Source organism: Helicoverpa zea, chromosome 11, assembly GCF_022581195.2.
Source record: "Helicoverpa zea isolate HzStark_Cry1AcR chromosome 11, ilHelZeax1.1, whole genome shotgun sequence".
In the NCBI taxonomy this organism is placed as follows: domain Eukaryota; kingdom Metazoa; phylum Arthropoda; class Insecta; order Lepidoptera; family Noctuidae; genus Helicoverpa; species Helicoverpa zea.
The window spans coordinates 1,416,751-1,438,663 of NC_061462.1; the positions used below are offsets into that span (position 1 = coordinate 1,416,751).

At 37.4% G+C, this 21,913-nt stretch overlaps 1 protein-coding gene across 2 annotated transcripts in view; it reads right to left on the bottom strand.

Moving 5' to 3' along the window:
- LOC124634290 overlaps positions 1 to 21,913 on the bottom strand; it is a 111,391-nt gene that overhangs the window by 18,880 nt on the left and 70,598 nt on the right. For both annotated transcript variants that reach the window (XM_047169794.1, XM_047169793.1), the window contains exons 2-4: positions 18,455 to 18,663; positions 17,386 to 17,521; positions 11,687 to 11,895 (exon numbers count right to left, since the gene is read on the bottom strand). In XM_047169794.1, the coding sequence (XP_047025750.1) occupies positions 11,687 to 11,895; positions 17,386 to 17,521; positions 18,455 to 18,663 (554 nt within the window). The remainder of the gene's footprint in view (positions 1 to 11,686; positions 11,896 to 17,385; positions 17,522 to 18,454; positions 18,664 to 21,913) is intronic.

Consider the following 21,913-nt stretch of genomic DNA (forward strand, 5'->3'; position numbering starts at 1 on the left):
AGTGAATAGCTGATTGTTTTTTTAGGGTTGACGCGAAGGAATGGGAAACAGCTGCCGCTAAAATTAACTGTAGGAATAGCCCGAGGTTTATATTGTATGAAAAAATAACATATTTCTTTTGTTCTGAGCTGGTTGTTCTTAGGTTGTGACAGAAGTATGACGGTCTAATTTATTTTTATTGTCTTCTTTTTTCCCGTTTAGAATCCAGTGTGATCCTCTGTGTTGGGAAGAGATTGACGGTACGTTTTGTGAGAATATGATAATTTTTTTCGTTTTGTGAATGGTAGGTACTGTATAAATATATTGAAGTTGTTACGTTACTCGTATAATATTTTTGTTCTAATGTGGAGAAGTTTTGTGGTGTGCCGAGTGTGTTTATTCAGTCAAGTATTCTCATTATTTAATAGTATACATATGTGTCTGTCTATAGATAGGTTTAATGAGAAGGTAAAATTGATATTTTAAATTCTGCATACATTGTTGAGCAAATATTGAATTGGCTTTATTTGTCACATATCCGAGTTTATCCAATGGTAGGCACAATTTCCAATATCTACAAATGACATGTTGGCTTCATATACATTTTTCATGGAAAAATATATTGCGCGTACACTTCTTTACATAGGGATAAACTCTTTCACCTTAAAATCTCATTACAAAAACATTAAGTATTAAAATACAATTTACGAAATTCAAAAAGCAGTCTACTTTTCTGTCAGTTCAGTCCAAATAAGCCAAACAATTAGCATTGAGCTTGGCAAACAAATAATGGACCGGCCTGAGTCTGGCCGATAAGTTTCATAATTAATCACCAAAATACGAGTACCTATTGTTTAGCTTTGTCCTCCTGAAAATCGAAAAATATTTTTTGCGAAATCTACAATAACGTTTCAGAACAGTCATTTTGATCCTTAATTAAAATTAATTGAAATAAAATATTTGTTATCAAAGCTATTCAAGTTCGTTGTTATCCGAGTGAATGCGAACTGTCTAAAACAAAATAGATTTTAGTAGCCTTTTGTTAAGGTATTATTTATAAACAATATTTACTTGCGTTTCCCTTTTGTATTAATTAAATTCCTAGTTATCTGTCCCGCCTTTTTGTGCTCGTTGTTGCAAGTGACAGGAGAATCTTATTCTGAATTGGTTAAATGAAATTATATAAAGCAATACTACTACGCAAAAATTGTAGAAGCGTATTGAGAGATTAGCAGTACCAGACCTTACAGGCTTGCTTACAGGGTTGTTATTTTTTAAATACATATAATATTCCTATTTGAACTTTCAGGAGTTTACAAACCTGTCAATTCTGCGCCTGATCTTGCATCTGATAATAGCGTCCACGGCCGATTTCGGGCACGGCGGCTGTTCTCATTTTAAGGAGATCAGCCAGCTGCGCAGGACATATTATAGTGCACAAGTATTTGCGCAGACACAGGTGCACTCCCTATTCCTTCACTCTCATAACCCGATGGGACGGCAATCCGACACGACCGGAAAGAGATCAGGCGCAGGACCGACATTTACGTGCTCTCCGATGCACGGGTGAATCAATCACCAACTTCCAGACTACGGGCTGCTTCGTGAAAGTTTAAGAAAACCCACAAAGCGATTTCGGCCCGACCCGGGAATCGAACCCGAGACCTCGAGCACAGCAGCCGCGCTTGGGACCACTAGACCAACGAGGCAGACAAACATGCATCTGATTCAATGGTAATCAGTCGTTAAATTTATATCTTCGTATTTAGTTTTAATATATTTCTGCAGTTTTATGGAATGTATTTACTATTTGTCGCTTTTTCTTACAAATTGTACCATCAGCTGGGTAACAAAGCAGGGCCGCTTGAACGCCTACAAACAATATTCTATAATACATTATAATTGTTATCTTTCCCCTTTACTAGACGGACACACAAGTATTTAGATTAAACTATTTAATTGAATTTTCCTAATTGCTTTCATAGCTTTGTAGGAAGTGAGGAAGATTGGACATATTTAAGTTTTTTTTTTTTTTGACATATTATTTATCAAAATTTATGCGGCGAGTCTGTCATGCCACACAATTGGATTGTATTACATGCCCATCAAAGCGTGGTAAGGATTTTTAAATATTAATGAAAAAACAAGACGTTTCTATGAACTTTCCTTGAAAACAGCCAAAACAAGGCGCAAACATAAACATCTGCTACCTCCTAAAAAACATCATGCAATTTTTCTTCTCGCTGCAGCAGGAAAAAACATTTCCACGCGTCTGAATTATCTCCTTTCTCCCCTAAACGGGTAAAACATGGGAGATTTATTAGTTGTTACGTCATCCAGCTGTGCTGATGTTGACGCTACTCATCATGCCAGCAAACCACGGAGTAAGGAATGATGAACGGAGATGTTATAGTGCGAATACGTAAGCACTCAAAGAAGTAGTAAGCGTCCGCGTAAAAATACCTCACCACAAAGCATTTCGGCAGGTAAGGGCTCTCAGGAACCGCAGGACCTACGAGAAATTCTTGCAGACCAAACAACATTAATAGCTGAGCTCTCTTCGGATATAAAAGACATTAAAACTCAGAATAGTAAAATACAGGCAACAAACTCGGAGATATGTAAGGCAAACGCTGGAATTGTTCAGTCCATTGATTTCCTTAATAAACAGTTTGAAGATTTAAAGACTGAAGTGGACATACTGAGGAGGGAGCGACGCGAGCAGCAAACCTACATTGAATCTCTTGAACGGAAAATTGTTGACCTTCAACATAAATCAAGATCATCCGCCATAGAATTACGTAACATACCACAAGTTAATAATGAATCCTGCACCAGCCTTTTGAAAACGGTATGTGATGTTGGCACTGCTATTGGTGTATCCATTGATGAAAAGGAGCTTCGCGATATCTACCGACTGCCAGTGAAATCTACCTCCTCCAGCTCCCCGCGGCCAATTATAACGGAATTCTCAACTGTGCAAACTAAGCAGACATTCCTTACTGCCGTACGAAACTACAACAAGGGAAAAGGAAAGTACGACAAATTGAACACAGCTGTCATAGGTTTGTCAGGTGATCCGCAACCCGTGTATATCTCCGATCATCTACCAGCAAGCACAAAAAAAGCTATTCTTCCAAGCCAGAGAGTTTGCTAACAAAAACAAGTTTAAGTTCTGTTGGATCTCAAATGGTAACATATTTCTCCGTAAAATAGAAGGAGACAAACAGATTCTTGTCAATTCTGAAAAATGTTTCAGCCTATTGGATAGCCAAAACCTAATTATTTGACTAGCACATAATATCTCTTGTTATTGTATAAATAATTCTGGTTCCCATATTGTTATCTCTGTGATCCTTTACTGTTTATTTTTAATTTTATTTTTAATGTTAAGTTTAACATCAAAATTAAGCAATATACTCTTACATTCATTCATCTGTTACATCTTACACATTAATACAGTCATACAACGCACACAAACTACTTTTACACAATTTAAATCACTCAAATACAAAATTTGTCATTATCCTCTTAACACACACGCGAATACAGTAATTAGCCGCTATACTAAAACGATTCACAGTATATTTCTCAAGCATTTCTATTTAAATAAAGCAATCCTGTCCAATATTTTGCTACACAGTTTGTACACGAGTATTCCTAAAACAAATGGCTAATCAAGATATTATTAATAAGGAATTAGACGCGCTTCACGTTTCTAAATCATTCAAATGTCAACCTGAGAAATGCATACAGTTCATAAGAGACCCGACTAAAGGATTAAAAATTTTACATTTAAATATAAGAAGTATCAATAAAAATTTTGACGAAGTTGTAGTGCTAATGCGGCTATTGGGTTTCCAGTGTGACGTGCTCATTCTCACCGAGTGTTGGTTGAGTAAACTGTCGCATTTGCCGACCTTGGATGACTTTACGTCATATTCCACTATTATCACATACAATCAAAATGATGGTTGTGTTATTTATGTTAAATCTTCCATTAAAGCTAATATTAAAGAACCAGTATTTGCTGATGCAAACTGCCTCGTTTGTTGTATAGAAGACATCACTATAGTCGCTATTTACCGACCACCTTCTTTTAAAAATATAGATAACTTTATAGACAGCCTCGATAGTGTTCTCAAAATAGGAACTTCTTCCGTGGTCTTGATTGGTGATATGAACATAGACATTAGGGTCGACAATACTGACAGTCACTCGGATGACTATTTAAACTGTACTGCCTCTAACGGACTTCTTCCAGCACATCTGTTTCCGACTCGGCTCTCAAATTGCTTAGACCATATTTTAATAAAAACAAATAAACGCGCTACGGCTTTCGTTATTGAATCATCCATAACAGATCACGAACCGACATTGCTATTCTTATGCAACCGGAGTGTACATTCGGATGTCACCCGAACTAGGGCAAAATTAGACTGTGATTCCGCAATTGAGAGTATTAAAACCCATGACTGGTCTCCAATCCTGTCTATATCTGATCCTAATGATGCCGCAGATGCGCTTATAGGTAAACTTTCCTCCATTGTTACTGAGCACACTCATATTCTAGTTGTCCCAAGAAAACAACGTAATTTAAAGCCCTGGATCACACCGGGACTACTCCGCTGTATAAGGCACCGTGATCGTATGCATATTAAACTCAAAAAGTCGGCTAACAATGAGATTTTAAAAATCACCTACACTCGCTATCGCAATTATTGCAATTCCCTGCTGAGAAAACTAAAACGCTCTTACGAAAAAGAACTGTTTCGCAATGCTAAAAATAATGTTAAAGCTACGTGGAATGTTATTAAGAAAGTCTCGGAGCTTCAAACACAGTGTTCGCCTTCCTCTGAGCTAGTAAACTTATTAGATAACCCTAAATCCTCGCTAAATTACGTTAATAACTTTTTTGCTAATGTAGGCAGCAGTTTGGCTTCAAAATTTAAATCATCCTTAATGGTGTCCAATCCCGTGGCTAACTCACAGTCGTGTGGCTCAATGATGCTTCTTGAGGTTACCGAGCTCGATGTTGAATCCATTATCCTGGGTCTAAGGACTGACTGTGCTACAGGTTATGATTGTATTCCATCTAAAATTATTAAAGGCGCGAGAAAAGTATTAGTTCCGATTGTCACACATGTCTGTAACCTGTGCATAAGTGCTGGTGTCTTTCCTAAGACGTTTAAAAAAGCACTCGTTCACCCTATTCATAAATCCGGGTGCAAAGATGATGTTAATAATTACCGTCCCATTTCTATTTTAAGTGCAATGTCAAAGATCTTGGAACGGGTACTAAATAAGAATCTGATAAGCTTTCTTGAGTCAAACAACATCTTAGCCATAAACCAATACGGGTTCCGAAATGGAGTTAGTACTGAGGATGCAGTATTACATCTGTCGAATCACGTAGCTAGGACGCTAGACAGAAAACGCAAGTGCCTGGGAATTTTCCTAGATTTGTCAAAGGCCTTTGACACTGTCTCTGCCCCAGCTTTATTGAGAAAAATGGAAAGACTTGGAATTCGTGGACTACCGTTGAAAATCTTTGCAGACTATCTCAAAGATCGTACTCAAATAGTTAAAATTGGTCAATATGAAAGTGATGAACTTCCAATGACTTTTGGCGTTCCGCAAGGAAGCATCCTGGGTCCCACCCTCTTTCTCATTTACATAAATGATCTCTGTACACTACCTCTTGATAACTGTATGATATATACCTATGCGGATGACACTGCCCTTATCGTAGAGGGATGTAACTGGACCCAGGCATACCAAAATGCCGAGGCAGCGCTCTGCTGCGTGATGAAATGTTTGTCTGATGACTTGCTCACTTTAAATGTAGACAAAACCGTATACGTTCCCTTTGCTATCAAGTCAAATCAATGTCCTTCTAATTCCTTGACCCTAAAAGCACATCACTGTGGTTCTTTAGCGCAATGTAGCTGCCTCTCCCTCACAAAAACGACTCATGTAAGATATCTAGGAGTACTAATTGATCAGCATCTCAACTGGCATCCCCACATAGCCAAGGTCACGTCCCGTGTACGTAAGCTGATATACGTCTTCAAGAAGCTGCGAAATTCTGCTGATCTTGAAACACTTAAAATAGTATATTTAGCTCTGTGCCGCTCTGTTTTAACGTACTGCTTGCCCGTTTGGGGTGGAGCCACACAAAATGTATTCATTCGCCTTGAGAGAGCCCAGAGAGCTGTGCTCAAGGTAATGCTCTCTCTTCCGCGTAGGTATCCCACTATGCAACTCTATTCTGACTGCAATTTTCTAACAGTCAGACAACTTTATGTTCTCCTGTCTGCTCTTCGCAAACACTCTACACGTCCCCCAATGGATTCAACTTGCAGACGAAAATACAATGTTTTCACGCATGAACGCCATAGAACTGCCTTTGCCAGACGCCAGTTCTACGTTAATAGCGGTTATCTGTACAACTTTCTCAACAAAAAATTAAACATTTATTCATCCCCTAAATATCATTGTAAAAACTTACTTATAGACTATCTACATACACTTAATTACGACAATACTGAGGATCTCCTACTGGGTAAATTATTATAAATTTAACATTATTATTCCACCCATACTCTTTCATTACACATACAAACACACTTCTATACATTGACATACAACACATCCCATACATTCCCACTACAGTTACACTCACAATCACCCTAAACTTACTGCCGTACTAACCTTACCGTTAAACCTCTTTAGTTTTATTAAATTGTTTTTATCTCTCTCTTCCTCCCTACAAATTAGAACAGTTTTATTCTTTTTTGTTACCATTGCTCATTTATTGTAACGTCCTGAATCGCTTCAATCATATGCTTACTCTGACGTTTATTGGAGAATCACTGACTCCTAAGTCACAGGCACATGCCTAGTTTAGGAGCCAGAGTTTAATGTTTTACAAAACCTATAATTTATGCCTAGTCTTTACGGATGTTAATGTTGTGATGGTTTTTGGTGAAAATAAAGAATTTATTATTTATTATTATTATTTATTATAAAGATAGGTCAGGCGCCTTCTTCTACGAACGGTAAACTGAACCAAAACAATCATAATTATACGAGTGAACTAACGAGGCGTTCGGGTTCTTTGAGACATCTGTCTACGATTTTTGGTATCATAAAAAAAAACGGGTCCCAAGGAGGTGTATAAGGATGAAGACAGTAACGTGCCTTGATTCCTGTACGCCTGCATTTTGGCGCGCTACTTTGTTAGGAGATTTTCCGTTATGGCACCTCCGCTAGTCATTTGTTTTCTATGGCGCAAACGCACAATTGCGAGATATGGACAGCCATGCTTTACCCTCAACATATAGCCGGTAAATTGACGTAATAATGGCTTAAAGTGAACTGTTTATTATTGTAGGATATGCATATTAATGGCGAATGTTGACCTACCTGGTGAAGTTAGTAGTGGTTATGAATCATGGTATGTTGTAAAGTGTGAAGGGTTTTACAAGCAAACTATACTCAAAAAGTTTGTACGTGCTAATTTCTGGTCTACTACAGTGACTTGAAAAAACATTTCAATGCTAGATAGCCCTTAGACATAAAACAATTTGCTTAAAGGCTTTTAGCAAAAATAAAGAACACAACAGAATCATTACCTTTACCTTTATTTACCTTTTTCTTTAAGTATAGCTTTTAAGTGTACTGTAGAAATTAAATTCAATGATAACTAGAACTTTCTCAAAGCCAAGGTTATATTAAGTAAATAATGAAAAGAGACGTCACCGCTAAAACAATTACTTGGAACACCCACTTTTGTACATAAAACCACTATCTTCTAACTCCAGTATCAAAGAGAAATTTAAGAACTACTTAAAGGTTAGGTTGTGAAAATCAAATGAATATTAAGAGCACTATGTTACTAAGTTACTGTATGAGAAAATTTCTTTGAAGTCAACTTACGTTTGAGAATTAAGATTACGAACCCTTCGTACTAAACGAACAATATAATTAATTTCTGTGGATTCAAATTGTTTAGTGTCTACTGAAATTTAAGAGGGCTTAGGGAAATACTCTTGAGACATCTTTTGAGTTTATTAATCAACAAAACGGCTTTCAAAATTCTCGATATTGTTAGAAAGAATGTTACTTGTGAGATGACGGCAGACAGAAGAGTATGCAAGAAGAAAATTGGGGTAAGGGCAGGAAGATGATGATGATGATTTTCAAAATGATACGGCGTTTAAGGAAGGCCAGCATCTAGCCAATACAAATCAGTTTAACCGCACACATTAAATTATGAGTACCTACCATATACCTACATACATAGTAAAACTTATCTTCCCAACCAACTTTTATGACAGACCATTATTCACAAAGTCAACGAGTAAAAAATAAAATTCAACTCATAAACAAAAGAGCTCATTGTTAATACTTAAAAATACCACGAAGTGGAGCACAACAGAACAAGCAGATTACAAAATTATTTAACCGCGAACATTTCAGAGATTTTAACAGCGACTCAACACGCTTTCCTTCCGCTAAACTGAGCCGGTATATTAACCAAATTCCACACCATAAAATACATTGTTTCTACAGCTCAACAGGTAAAAATAATTGCTGCGAAGTTTCTGCGACGACAAGAAATATGGCTGCTAAAACCGTTTCCCCTGATATTCCACATTTTTCTTCAGTCGGCACTTGGTACCCGAGATTCGCATATTTTCTCGCCGAGTTTTTACATTAGATATAATAAATCTGTTTTGTGAAATGAAGTTTTGAGCTTGTGTACAGTGCGGGCGAAGATAATGCGACTTTGATGCGATATAAACAAGGTTTTAAAGCTCGAAGATTAAAGGATAAAGTTGCGTTTATTTTAAATAAGATAAAGTTTGTGTTGATGTCTTTTCAGAAGACTTTAAAGCCTTTAATGGAGCTTTAAACGTAATTAGAAGGCTATACAATAATAAATTTGATTTCCACGAAAAAGAAATCTAACATTTCAATAACAAACAAATTCAAATATCGTCCCACATATAAGCAAAGCAAATATCCAGTATACACAAGAAATAACCTCGCACACGCAATATTTTCCCATCGCTTCCAAATCATTTGACATCCACATCGAACTTGGCACTGTTGCCAAACATTTACGATCTATGCTAGCGATGCTTTTGCTATATCGCCTCGCAAACTCTTGGGGTATACAACGTTCTTTACGGACATGCATTTACATGACACGACCAGTCGTCCTGACAGTTGTAAGAAGACAAATCGTGTACAACATGTACCTACAAGTTTTAAAGGAATTGTGTAGGAATTCATTGCAGTGACTTACGTACGTAAGTGTTGGCTTAAGAGCCCGTTTGGATACTTTATTGCGGGATTTAATATGCGGAGCAGTTTATGCGTGAAGGTGATACATGGAGTAGGTTATGTGACGGGAAAGTCAGTCTGTTTTTTTATTTGCTAAAGCTTTTGTAATTTAGAAAACATAATTTTTTGAGAACAGCTTTTTTATGTATTCAAGGTGATATACAAGGTGTTGATTTGCATTTGTGCCATAGTTCAGGAGGAGGACACACAATACGTAAATAATCGATTGGAATTACAGTAGATGGGAAATAACTAATATGCACTGCTTTTTTTGTCATTGAATTGAACAATTGAATTTTATGAATGAAATTTATGAGTGATCGTTGCGTATGCTTTGTTTGCGTTTGTGTGATGCAGCACGGTTTTAACGCCAGTATCATACGCGCCAAGTTTTAATAAGGCTAGATGACATTTACGGAATTCCGAAAAAAAATTACGTACCAATTCTTTTATTGATTTGGGTCGAGAATCATTAGCATAATTACCTCCTTGAATATGGCACGGATGCAAATCAACAGCTTGTATATTCTGGGACTTTTTGGTGGTTAGACCAAATGACACCCTCGAGGACAATGACGATGAAAAACAATATTGTCAGTTTTGCATCATATTTAGCATAAAGAAAATTTTGACATTAATTCAATCATCATCCTCCGAGCCTTTTTCCCAAACTATGTTGGGGTCGGCTTCCAGTCTAAACGGATATAGCTGAGTACTAGTGCTTTACAAGGAGCGACTGCCCTGCCTGACCTCCTCAACCCAGTTACCCGGGCAACCCAATACCCCTTGGTTAGACTGGTGTCAGACTTACTGGCTTCTGACTACCCGTAACGACTGCCAAGGATGTTCTATGACAGCCGGGACCTACAGTTTAACGTGCCATCCGAAACACAGTCATTGGTGTCTAAGATATACTTAGAAAGTACATACAAACTTAGAAAAGTTGCATTGGTACTTGCCTGACCTGGAATCGAACCCGCGCCCTCATACTCGAGAGGTTGGTTCTTTGCCCACTAGGCCACCACGACTTCTACATTAATTCAATAGAATTACTGGAAAATATATCGGAATTTATTCGACTATTAATGTAACTTAACATTCTGATATTGAATTGACATAGACCATCTTATGATGTCGCGAGACTGGTTGATAACTTGCCTGTGTCAATAGTAAGCTCCTAAATTATATTTTCACTGAATACTTATACTGAATAGGATAGAAAATGGTGTTATATTATATTTGGTAACATCGGTATTTTTGTACGTAGAAATAAAGATATTTTGTATTTTCAATAATAATATGGAAAACTTAGTCTATTTTATTTATAATAATAACTGACCGGTCTTATAAGAACACGTTTAAATTGGTAGATATTTGTGCAATTATATTTTTCCCGTCAAACAAGATCACATCGTCATAAATTCCAAGCAAAAATTAGGTATTCTATCGAGAAAACAAATCGAATTAATATTTGATCGTCGATAGTTAAAAGTGGCAATTTCGTCAATTTTATGATGCGTTTTCATTATAAATTTAACGACGATCGAGAAGTAAGACTTACGGTCTAGTAGCCTTTTATGATTCCTTCAATAAACTGGTATTTGTTTTATTTCGTCACAATTTTATTACTCTTAGTAGCGTTAGCATAAAATGCTTCTATCCAATTGCTGAGTCAGATATGTCACTCATACTGAGATAGGAAAACAATTGAAGTTTATCGTTCTTCATTTGATGCTATGAAAGATTTATTCCAGTGAAAATTGACACTTCAAAATACTAAATGATGCTTGATAGAAGAAAAGTTAGTGATAGGCACAACAAACGTGGTATACAGCATCACTCGGAGAACCATCGCGAGAATAAAGAAAATTCAAGCACAAAAGAAAGAAAAAGGTAAACAGCCGGTTGAAAGAACTGAAGACAAACTGTGCTAAATCCATTTACACGTGTTAGTGTAAAGTATGAAATATATGCCTAAAGATGAGATAAATTTTCAGTTACATAATCTTCATTATCTCAGTATATTTTTCAGCCACAACACAACACATAGGTTTTATGAATCTTTATTCTCAATAATGCATATAAAACATGCTACTTGAGAACAGAATAACTTGAGTAGGTAAGGTTAGGTTCGACAACATCTGGACAAAACACGATAGTAAACAAGTCCCATCCAACGCATTCATTTTTGGGGTATTTGATTTATAAGTACCTAAATATTGGCAAAGAGTTTTGAATGCGTTGAATGAGTGCAGGTTTCTTATGCGTGAAGGTATTTTATTATAAAGTTGTGCTCCTTCAAATGTGAGCATACTCTTAGAGAACTACAAAATAAATTAAAAATCCAACTCACATCAACATTAATCCCAGCAAAGGGAAATATCTTCGTAGTAGGGTTCTCCGTGGGGGAGTATCGGTAGAATTCGTGGCGCCCTCTATACCACTTGACGGAGTAGAGGGGGGCGTCAGTCAGCTCGTAGAGACACGCGAGGGTAGTGTCGTTCCCCCGTTGTACTACTGGTGGGGATATTCGGAGGTCTGTTGCTCGAAGACCTCCTACGCCTGGGGAAAAAGAGGGAAGATGAGTAGTGATTGTTTTGGGGAATTTTGATGATGTTCCAGGGTCAGTTTTAGAAGAGAATATATGGTTGGTTTATTCTATGTTTGACTTGGAAATGCTCCAAAAAATCTTTGGCCCACCCTTAGTTTTGAAGACGTCCTGAGGTAATGACATGATGAGAGGGAAACGTTTACTCATACTTCAAAATGTAGTGTTAACAGATGTTTAAGAGATTCTAATATCTGTTCAGCCGTTTTATTGTAAAAACATAACCAACCCACACACATGTTACGTCCTATGAAATAAGTATTACATAACACAGATTGAGCATAGAAAATCTACAGACTACGAAACCAACTGCCTATCTAAACGCAGGCACGAACCCATAAAACTTTATAAACCCAGTCAAAGCTACAATGCACTCACTTTTGTCACCACAGCGAAGGTATGCACAGCCATTCAGTACGCGTCAATTAACGTGACTACATGTAGGTGCCTACGTGAATTCACTGAAATGCCAGTTCAGTTACACATCTGAGTTTGATTGCTCTTTGAATTTGCGTAGGCGCTGGTTTGTGGGGTAAGTAAAGTAGGTGCTGGCAAATTGTGATTGCCTGTTTATTTTGTACTTGCATTTCTCCGTAGTTCTACGTGATTCCTGAGGTAACTACTTCTCGTACTCAGTTGCCTTATGTTCGTTCTCAGGCCTTACGCTATAAAATAGAGCAACTAAAACGGTTCAACAGTTTTAGCGTTATACACAGAAGGCATGATATATAGGCAAAGAGGGCTACTTTTGCACTAATAATAAAGTCACTAAGCAATATCACTGTCTCTCTAGTACTCTGTCATAAATCACCATTAATTCCGAATCCCGTGGAGCAAGAAAAACGAAAATGGAGTGCCCAATTAATGCACACTATTGCACACGTCCGTAACTAAAATTGGCGCTTTGTTCCAACGCGAGTAATATATTATCCGTACATTATTGTCTTATTTCTCCTTCACATGAACGTTCGCCGTTAAACATGAGTCTTCCCTGTGGACCAATGCGGGTAGACGCTTGAATGTATAAATATAATATACTAGCTTCTGCCAGCGGTTTCACCCGCATCCCGTGGGAACTACTTCCCGTACCGGGATAAAAAGTAGCCTATAGCCTTCCTCGATAAATGGGCTATCTAACACTGAAAGAAATTTTCAAATCGGACCAGTAGTTCCTGAGATTAGCGCGTTCAAAAAAACAAACTCTTCAGCTTTATAATATTAGTATAGATGACTCGGGCACAAAGTGTTAAAACAAAACTTTGACTCAAAGAAGTTGATAAATTTAAAACAGGTGAGCTAATTTTCATGAAATGTATCTGAAACCCACCGCTAGCAAACCAGATTTAAACTACAGCACTATGGTTCATCTGACCTAAAAACTGACAAACGTACGTACATAGCGGTCAAAGTAACTAGGTACCCTCTTTTTGGTCGAAGGTTTTAAATATTATTATAACATTTCTCGCTTAAATATTAGGTATTTCACGAAATAATCCTACGAAAATGAGCCTAACCATACTTTAGCTAAGAGCGCTTTACGGAACTCGACTCAAGCTGTTTTGAGGTAACTCAAAATGCCATGTAATATTTTTGGCATGCTATCATTTCGTAGCCTTTACATTTTTTTCTCCGACAATTTGAATTGTTTATTTTATTTTTTCAAGATCAGGCTGACCACATTATTGTAGACATTTTAGCGATTGTATATTTACTATCCCGTATTTAAAAAAAAACGCAGTATATATTGCTTATATTCCACAAAAACCATTTCATATTCTCACTATAAATGCTACCCTTTAAACACGAGTCTTCCCCATGGACTAGTGAGAGATACCGCGTATATTGTTATTTAAACCACCGTGGCAGCCAGATTAATGATGCAGCGCGGTATTATAAAAATGTGCTTTAGATTCTAACGTTATTAAATGCGAGTTTCTGAGTGGTTTTTGGTTTTAGAATTTATTCGTGTTTGAAAATTGCTGCGATATAGTTTTTTGGAAGATAAGTATTATGAATTTTAGTTACTTGGCTTGATCTAAAAATTGATCTTCTACAATTTCCATGAATAAAATAAAATCATACCAAATAATAAATATTTATTGTTCCTCTTCCTGTCTTGTTCTCAATTTTATTTGGGGTCAGGGCAATATGTTTAAATTCAATATTTTTTGCATTGTTTAGACAATTGTAATTCATCACCAGTTTATCACATAGAAAACGAACTTGCAAGAAAGATGCATGTACCTATGTTCTTTCAGATTTATTTAATTCCTTCTTCTCTTTTAAGATTATCAGGTCAGTCAAAAATAAAAATAAAGAGGAATGAGCTATTTGTCTTCTCAAGTTTTAAGAGCACCAGAGCTCTGCAGTAAGAAAATCAATGGTATTTGCTTTACTGAACTTCGGAGCAAGTTAGATGACCCAGCCAGCCGAGGGTTTATAGTATTTTCGGAAGTTTTCAACTCGAAAAGGTGTTTAATAGTTTCGAAACTAATAACACAATGGTTGGTTCCCTCGTGTATTTAAGTTAGAAGTAAGTAGATATTGCTGTTTTCCTGTAAGAAAATTATTTAAGCGATTGTTAATATCTTACACGTATGAAGATTTGCGTCCGATCGGTTCCGTTCGAAATGTACCGAGTGACTGACTTTTGGACACGATATTTTATTTTTCTGTAATACGTCCTGCATCCGGCTGTCATTGAACATCGGTCGGCCATTGAACATGGCAGTCGTTACGGTAGTCAGATGCCAGTAAGTCCGGCACTAGTCTTTCCTAGGAGTTTAGGTTAGGTTAGACAGATAGGCTGTCGCTCTTTATAAAACACTAGCACACAGCTTCATCCAGTTTGACTGGAAGCCGACCCCAACGTAATTGGGATAAGGCTAGGCCAAGGATGATGTGCTGAACCTAGCTTTGGTTGTATAAAACTACCCCGAAAAGCCTGTTCAGATATTTCAAGCAGGTATGGGTGAGAAAAATCTGCTGGGTGCAAGCAAAAAGCTGTGAAACTTATCCAGTAAATACTTGGCAAAATATTTCGCTCCCGCTTGGTATTTTCACGCCAACCAAGCGGTGGGAAGATTACATTTTGTAAATTATTTTATACCTTCACAGCTTTAATTCTTAAGTAATATTCGAAGGATTTGTTTTAACGTAATCTTTACAACAGCAGATTTTTAAAGGTTTTGAAAAACAATAAAATATTATATGCTGAAAACGCCATTGACTTTCAATAATAACATTATTAAGCTGAAAATTATTTCAGTATTTTCGATGCCTTGTTATACGATGTTTACTGTGTTAGCCATTTATCGAGGAAGACCAATTATAATCTGGGTGGCACCGCTGGCGGGAGCTAGTTTATTACAATTACCCATAATCCAACAGTTGGTAACAAAAAAAAAAAGAACAATCCAAAATGACCCACCAACATTGAATTCCCCAAATTTTCGCTATTCCGTCGTACCCTAAGGTCACAGGTGTAGGTTCCCCTTCTATTTTACTGTCCTACCCTTTGTGTTTCACATCACATTTTTATGATTCCACCTTTGTTGCCCATTGTCTGTTACGGTCAAAAGAGTTTTAATAATACGCGTGCCGTAGTATTTTTTTTTCGAGAAGCTAGGAAGGTAGCGTCGGTGATATTTGAACGAATGACGGGATTGGACATTCTCATGATATATGGTTGTAGGAATTTGTGTTTTGTTTTTTGTTCTTGTAGTTGGTAATATGACTATTACAGACATTGAGGTAAAACAATCTTTGCTGTACTTAGTATTGCAAGAAAGCCTTTTAATTCCCTCTCTTGGAAAGATATTCCTTTTGAAGGATTTCGGCAAAATCTGCAAGGGTTATTTAAAAACATCGTGTTTAAACTACACAAGAGTATAATATTCTAGCGATAATTTTCAACTGTTTCGTTAAAAAATATTATCTCAAGCGATTCTATATAATCTAATTCACTTATTTACTGTCCAAAAACTGAATATTTATGATCACGAAATATCCTTCCTGCAACAAAATATTCAGTGAAGATTCCTCACCATCATTAGAAGATTAGAAAGACATGGAACCGTGATATCATTATAAGGAAGCCCAAAGACAGAAAGTAGGTCAATTATTTATCTTTGATTTGGTTTTTCCTGCTGTGTTGCTAGGGCATCTTCCTGGGCCTTATTAGGGAACGTCATAATAATTCCGGGTAAAGAGCGATCAATTTTTTTCTTGTTTATTTCGGGTTTTTTTATCGGCTTTCACTTGTTATGGAATTCTTAATCATAAAAGCTAAGATGAGATAATTTTAAGTCAAATAAATGAACAAATTTTTGCTAGAAGAGTATTACGTAATAGTTTAAGAGTTGCATCATAGTACAGAAGCTGGCAATTTCTGTCCATAAATGGAAGTCAGAACTATTGGAAGGATCTTGGCTTGTCTTGACTTTAATAACATAAAAGTCTATGTTTATGTGTTTGTATACCTTCCTTCTGGTTAAAGCAATCCTTGCATATAAAGAAAGCTTGATCATTGACTATCACGATTACATAAACCCTTTTAGTAATATCCGTCATAAAAAGAAACTCAGAATTATGGCATAATTGTCCGAGCCTTTTTCGCCACTATGTTGGGGTCGGCTTCCAGTCTAACAGGATATAGCTGAGTACCAGTGTACTTTACAAGCAGTGACTGCCCTATCTGCCCTCCTCAACTCCAGTTATCCGGGCAACCCAATACCCCTTGGTTAAACTGGTGTCAGACTTACTGCCTTCTGACTACTCGTAACGACTGGCCAAAAAAGAAACTAAGAAATCTGTCACCAAGAAATACTTAAAAACTTCTAAAATTAATGTGATTTTTGACATCAATTTATGTCGCAGCTAATAGTCCTTATCTTGCTAACTTTAGGCAGATATTGCCTAACTTATCTGCAACTTAGCAGTTTCTAACGCAAAATAGAGCAGTAAACAAGTTTGGCAAACGCGCAAGTTCCTGACTTTAGCTTATTTTGTGTTTAAGCATGAGTACGCTTTGGTTAAATTTTTAACGTTGTTAACTAAGCTGAAATTGTTAAGTTAACAGTGTGTTGTACTAATATTATGAAGGCGAAAGTTTGTGAGTGTGCATTTTAATTATTTCTTCACGTCTAAACGATTCAAAGGATTTTGATAGAAATTGGGCAAAATAGTATCATACACCTTACGTATCTAATACGTACAGGTTTCTAATTTTTGAAAAGACTAGTAATTTATTTACCAATGGAATCATACAATGTATTTACGGCAAAGCAGGTGAACAGATTCAAATATTATTGGAATGGACAGATTTAAACCTCATTCCTCTAAATAACTCTGTCTTAAATCCTGGTGTGGAAAGGCAGAAAAATTAAAGTTTATATCTCAAGCTAGGAAAAAGATATTTGAGGTTCATGAATGTTTGCACTTACCAACAACATCAAGCCTCGCTGAGGCGATATACTGCGGGTAGGATGGCGCGTTCTGTATCACCTCACAGCTGTAATTCCCGCTGAGGCTTGCCACCACTCGGAGTAGCACTACGTGGGTTTCATTAGACCTTAACCTCTGTGGAAGAAAATAAATGATTACTATGTATAGAAAACTTGCTGTTTCTTGCGGTTAAATCAGCGCTCCGTGGAAACTACTTCCCATGCTCAAATAAAATATAGCATATGTTAACTGGGGATAGTGCCGACTAACAATGAAAGAATTTTACAAAACAGTCTGTAGTATCAGACCCTTTGGGGCATAAATAAACAAAAAAATAATTGGTTCCTTTTTATTATACTGGCATAGAAGATCTGTTAGGCAATAAGCAAGTTCTTGACTGGATTATTAATTATTGATTTATTATAGGTAACTAACCGTGTCACCTAATTGAAGATGGACCTGATGATGGTTTTCATATCCAATCGTTAGCCTAATGGAAGGCCAGTGAGGGACTATACTTATTTTTTAATAATCATAATACCAGACTGAATATTATTTGGCTATCTGTGCTAACGAAAATTACTAATTGAATTTATGAAAGATTTTAGACAATCGGTAATTAAAATCTAATCACCTTTCAACCCTAATTCTACAATAAAGGCAAACGCTTTTAATAAACGCTTTAATGTTTTTCAAGAGTCTTCAAATTAATTCTACTAATATTATAACTCTGTTTGTCTGTTCGACTTTAGAAGACTGAAGAAGGAGTGGCGCAATAAAATCCCCAGCAACACATGACTGCCTATAGGTAGATAGACCCTGCATCTACCTACACGGTGCAAGTAGCTTGCGCATGTTGAGACACATGCGCAGGTTAGATGCCTTTTAAAAACATGCGGATCCAGCGGCTCGCTCATGTACCAAAACAAAATACACACCCGCGTGATCTTGTTACTTGTCCATGTTAACTTGCTCCAGCTAGATGCACCGTGTAGACGCACCCTACGTTTGATAAATCATCCATATACACACTCACACACACACACTACAAGACACAAGGCTACTTACATCAACTTTAATCCCACTGACGGGTAACACCTTAGTAGTCGGGCTCTCCAGCGGCGAGTACCGATAGAACTCCTGCGTCCCTTTGTACCACTTAACGGAGTATATACCATAGTCATGAAGCTCGTATAGACAGGCCATGGTGACGTTCCGACCTCTTTGCACGACACGTGGTGTGATTCGTAACTCTGTAGTGCGGAGGCCTCCTGCTCCTGTGAACAAAGATTTGTTCGAGGTTAGAGATGTTTTTTTTTTTAATATAATTAGTGTATACTAATACCTGATACGACTGATCTGATTAAAAAAATGTGTTCTAGATGTTGTTTTCACGGATAGCGGCCAACACAGCAGATTATTTATAACTTTTCAGGCCAGGTTAATAAAATGTGTCGCCTTCAGCAAGTAATACATAAAATAATCCATGTGTCTTAAGTACACAAATGAGTTTGCATGTGATAAGAATTTTACCTCTTTCTTTAGTTTAGAGGTGGATATTATTTTATGTTCAAACTCGTTTTGAAAACAACTGTTGCACCCAATGCACTAAGCCACCAAACGACCTGCTTAGTTATAAAATACTTAACAAGACAAAATCACCATAAAACAAACAACAGTAATAAAACATTTTCAAACAACCAAACACCGACAGAACATTAGACTGAGCAAGCTGAAACTAAGTCAGAATTCGCAAGATCTGAACTCGGGCCAATAAACGGGCCAGCCAAATAAGAAGACTATTTATCTACGAAACGATTTTAGCTTGCCTAATAAATAACTTCACAGCTAAAAAGCCGACAAACAAAAACACTTAGAACCGCAGCTCTATCATTAGCAAAATATCCTTATACAATGGAGCAAGGAAAAATTAGCAGAGATGCTATAATGCAGGTAGGCCAGTCGCCTTCATGTAGGTCAAATACATACAATCAGAATGACCGAAACGATCAGTTATGAGTGTAGTGACGAGGTGTTTGGGTTCTTTGAAACATCTGACAAAGATATTACCAAAAATGGGTCTGGTAGAAACAAGGCGTATAAGGACGGAGACAGTAACATTCCTCGTCTCCCACACACCTGCATTTTGGCGCGCTACTTTCTTAGGAGATTTTCCGTTATGGCATCTCCACTAGTCATTTTGTTCTCCATGCCTTATACCCATTCTGGTTTGTTACCAGTAAGCCAATTCTCCATTGGGTAAGAATACGTTTTAATTATATCTTATTATCTTAATTTTGCAACGAGACTAATATAAAATAATATATGGGCGAAGTAATTGTATTAAGGCAATTTATTCGACCAACTGTTGGGCATTATTAGTCTGCTGATAATAGCAGCGTTTTACCTGAAATAAAACGCATATTAAATACTTACCTTATTTGAAGCTTACTAGTTTGGAGATAGGCACCTACGTGTTTTCCGCTTTTATCTCTGTCCTTTTCTACCCCATATCTTGCATCTCTCTCGCACACCGACCAGTTTCACTCCCCACCAGGCAGGAGGCGACGAGTGTTCTCGGCGGCCACAGTTCGTCATTGAGTCGAAAACACCAGGCAGAAATTAAAATGTAAGCTTCAAATAAGGTAAGTATTTAATATGCGTTTTATTTCAGGTAAAACGCTGCTATTAAATTCTTGACCGTTATTTGAAGCTTACTAGTTTGAGACGTGTTTGTTATCGCCTGGTGGAAGTGGACGCCAATGTGAGCAAAAGCACAATGAAATTGTGTATGTAAATAGGTACTTAGGTACACGAGTAATCACATGTAAGTATGTGTATTGCGTCCTGGAATACTAATGTAATCAAAGTTAACTGGTACTGGTACTCAGCTACATCCTGTTAGACTGGAAGCCGACCCCAACATAGTTGGGAAAGGGGCTCGAAGGATGAGTAATAAAAATTAAAAGAGAGATGCAAGAACAAAAGCAAAAATTGATTTCATTTTCTAATAGTAATTAACAAAAACATTGCGATACTTCTTAATAACAATAGTAACAAAAAAAATATAGACATTAATCAGCTGGATTAATTAAATAATCGAGATAACTTGCTACTTCTATTTAGTGGGTATCTTTCCCTTCTGTAAAAATGGGCAAATGTATTGCCTGATCGCCAATTACCCTTTGCTAATATATCGTCCAAAGGTATATTGTCAACACAGATTTTGACGCTACCGCCGAGTGGAAGCTTCCTGGGGTTGTAGTTATTCCTGCCTCTTTTAACAATGTCTTAATCCACCCGCATCATCGTTCGGGTGCCTGCCTTTGGTTGGCCTCTAACGGATATAAATAAATTTAAGGAATTAGCCGATGTCCGTCTATCTTCTAACAAGGCTTTAGTCTTTCTGACCCAATACACTGGACTTAGATTTATATTTTCCTGATTATCCATCAAACAACAACCCGACTGCCTATGACTAGAACTGTCGGTCTTAGAGCCAAAGACTGGCCATAAGATTAAATTATCTTTGTTGTTTTTGAAATGTTCTGGGTCTATTGCAAGCAAGGAAAGATCATGGACTCGCCTTTCCGAAACAAGCTAGCAAAAGAAAGAGCAGCAGTGTGCCTGGAAGTTGCAAATGGATTATTCTCGTCTACGTTTACTGCACTTAAGTAGGTTACCAATTGGTCAATATTCCAGATGGACGGCTTCCCGGGGAACAGGTTTGCTCAGCGCTATTGATTTTAAAATGTGTCCGACTAGAACGTGTGAGCCTAGCTCTAGAGTGGTTTCTGCATTGCATAGTGTAGCTATAACTGACTTGTGTAATAAAATAGTATTGTATGCTAGTTTATTTACTATGTGTAAGTCCGCTAAAAATTGGGTAAGTATAGGTCCAAATAGGGATTCAAGGATTCATAGGATCCAATTTCATACTTTTCGCCCCAATTTAACCATCGACTTCAAGCTGATTGATAAGTGTTGCGTGTGGATTGAAGACTTCAGTCGGAGAGACTCCTTGTCCCTCCCCCCCCCATTTCCTTGACCTTGGCAGGGGGTATCCCCGTTGCTGTGTCTATCGGTTTCTGCTCGAGGTTCATCAGTGTGTAGGGTACTGCTAATGATCGGGACTTCAAATCTGCTCGCCAAAATACCTGGTGCCACCGAAGGAACTACTATGAGATTAACTCCCGTTCCTGAATTGAGATGACTGAGGACCTACGGTATAAGGTAAGGTGGCGGTAATACCCATGCTAGCGGGTAAGTCAAAACTTGAGAAAAATGCATCGTGGAACCCCGCTTTCGGGTCCTTCAGATCTAGGGGCACGTAGTACACAACTATGTGTCCCTGGGCTCGCTTCGAGGCAAATAGGTCCACTGCTGATACAAGATGCCACTCCGGTGGAGGTTTGTGTCGGGAGAGATGGTCTGCCTGACTGTTGAATAGGGCTGGTATATGATTCACGACGTGATAGATTTGATACAGCTCAAGATAACTGAATACTCTGTACGTCAAGTTCGGTA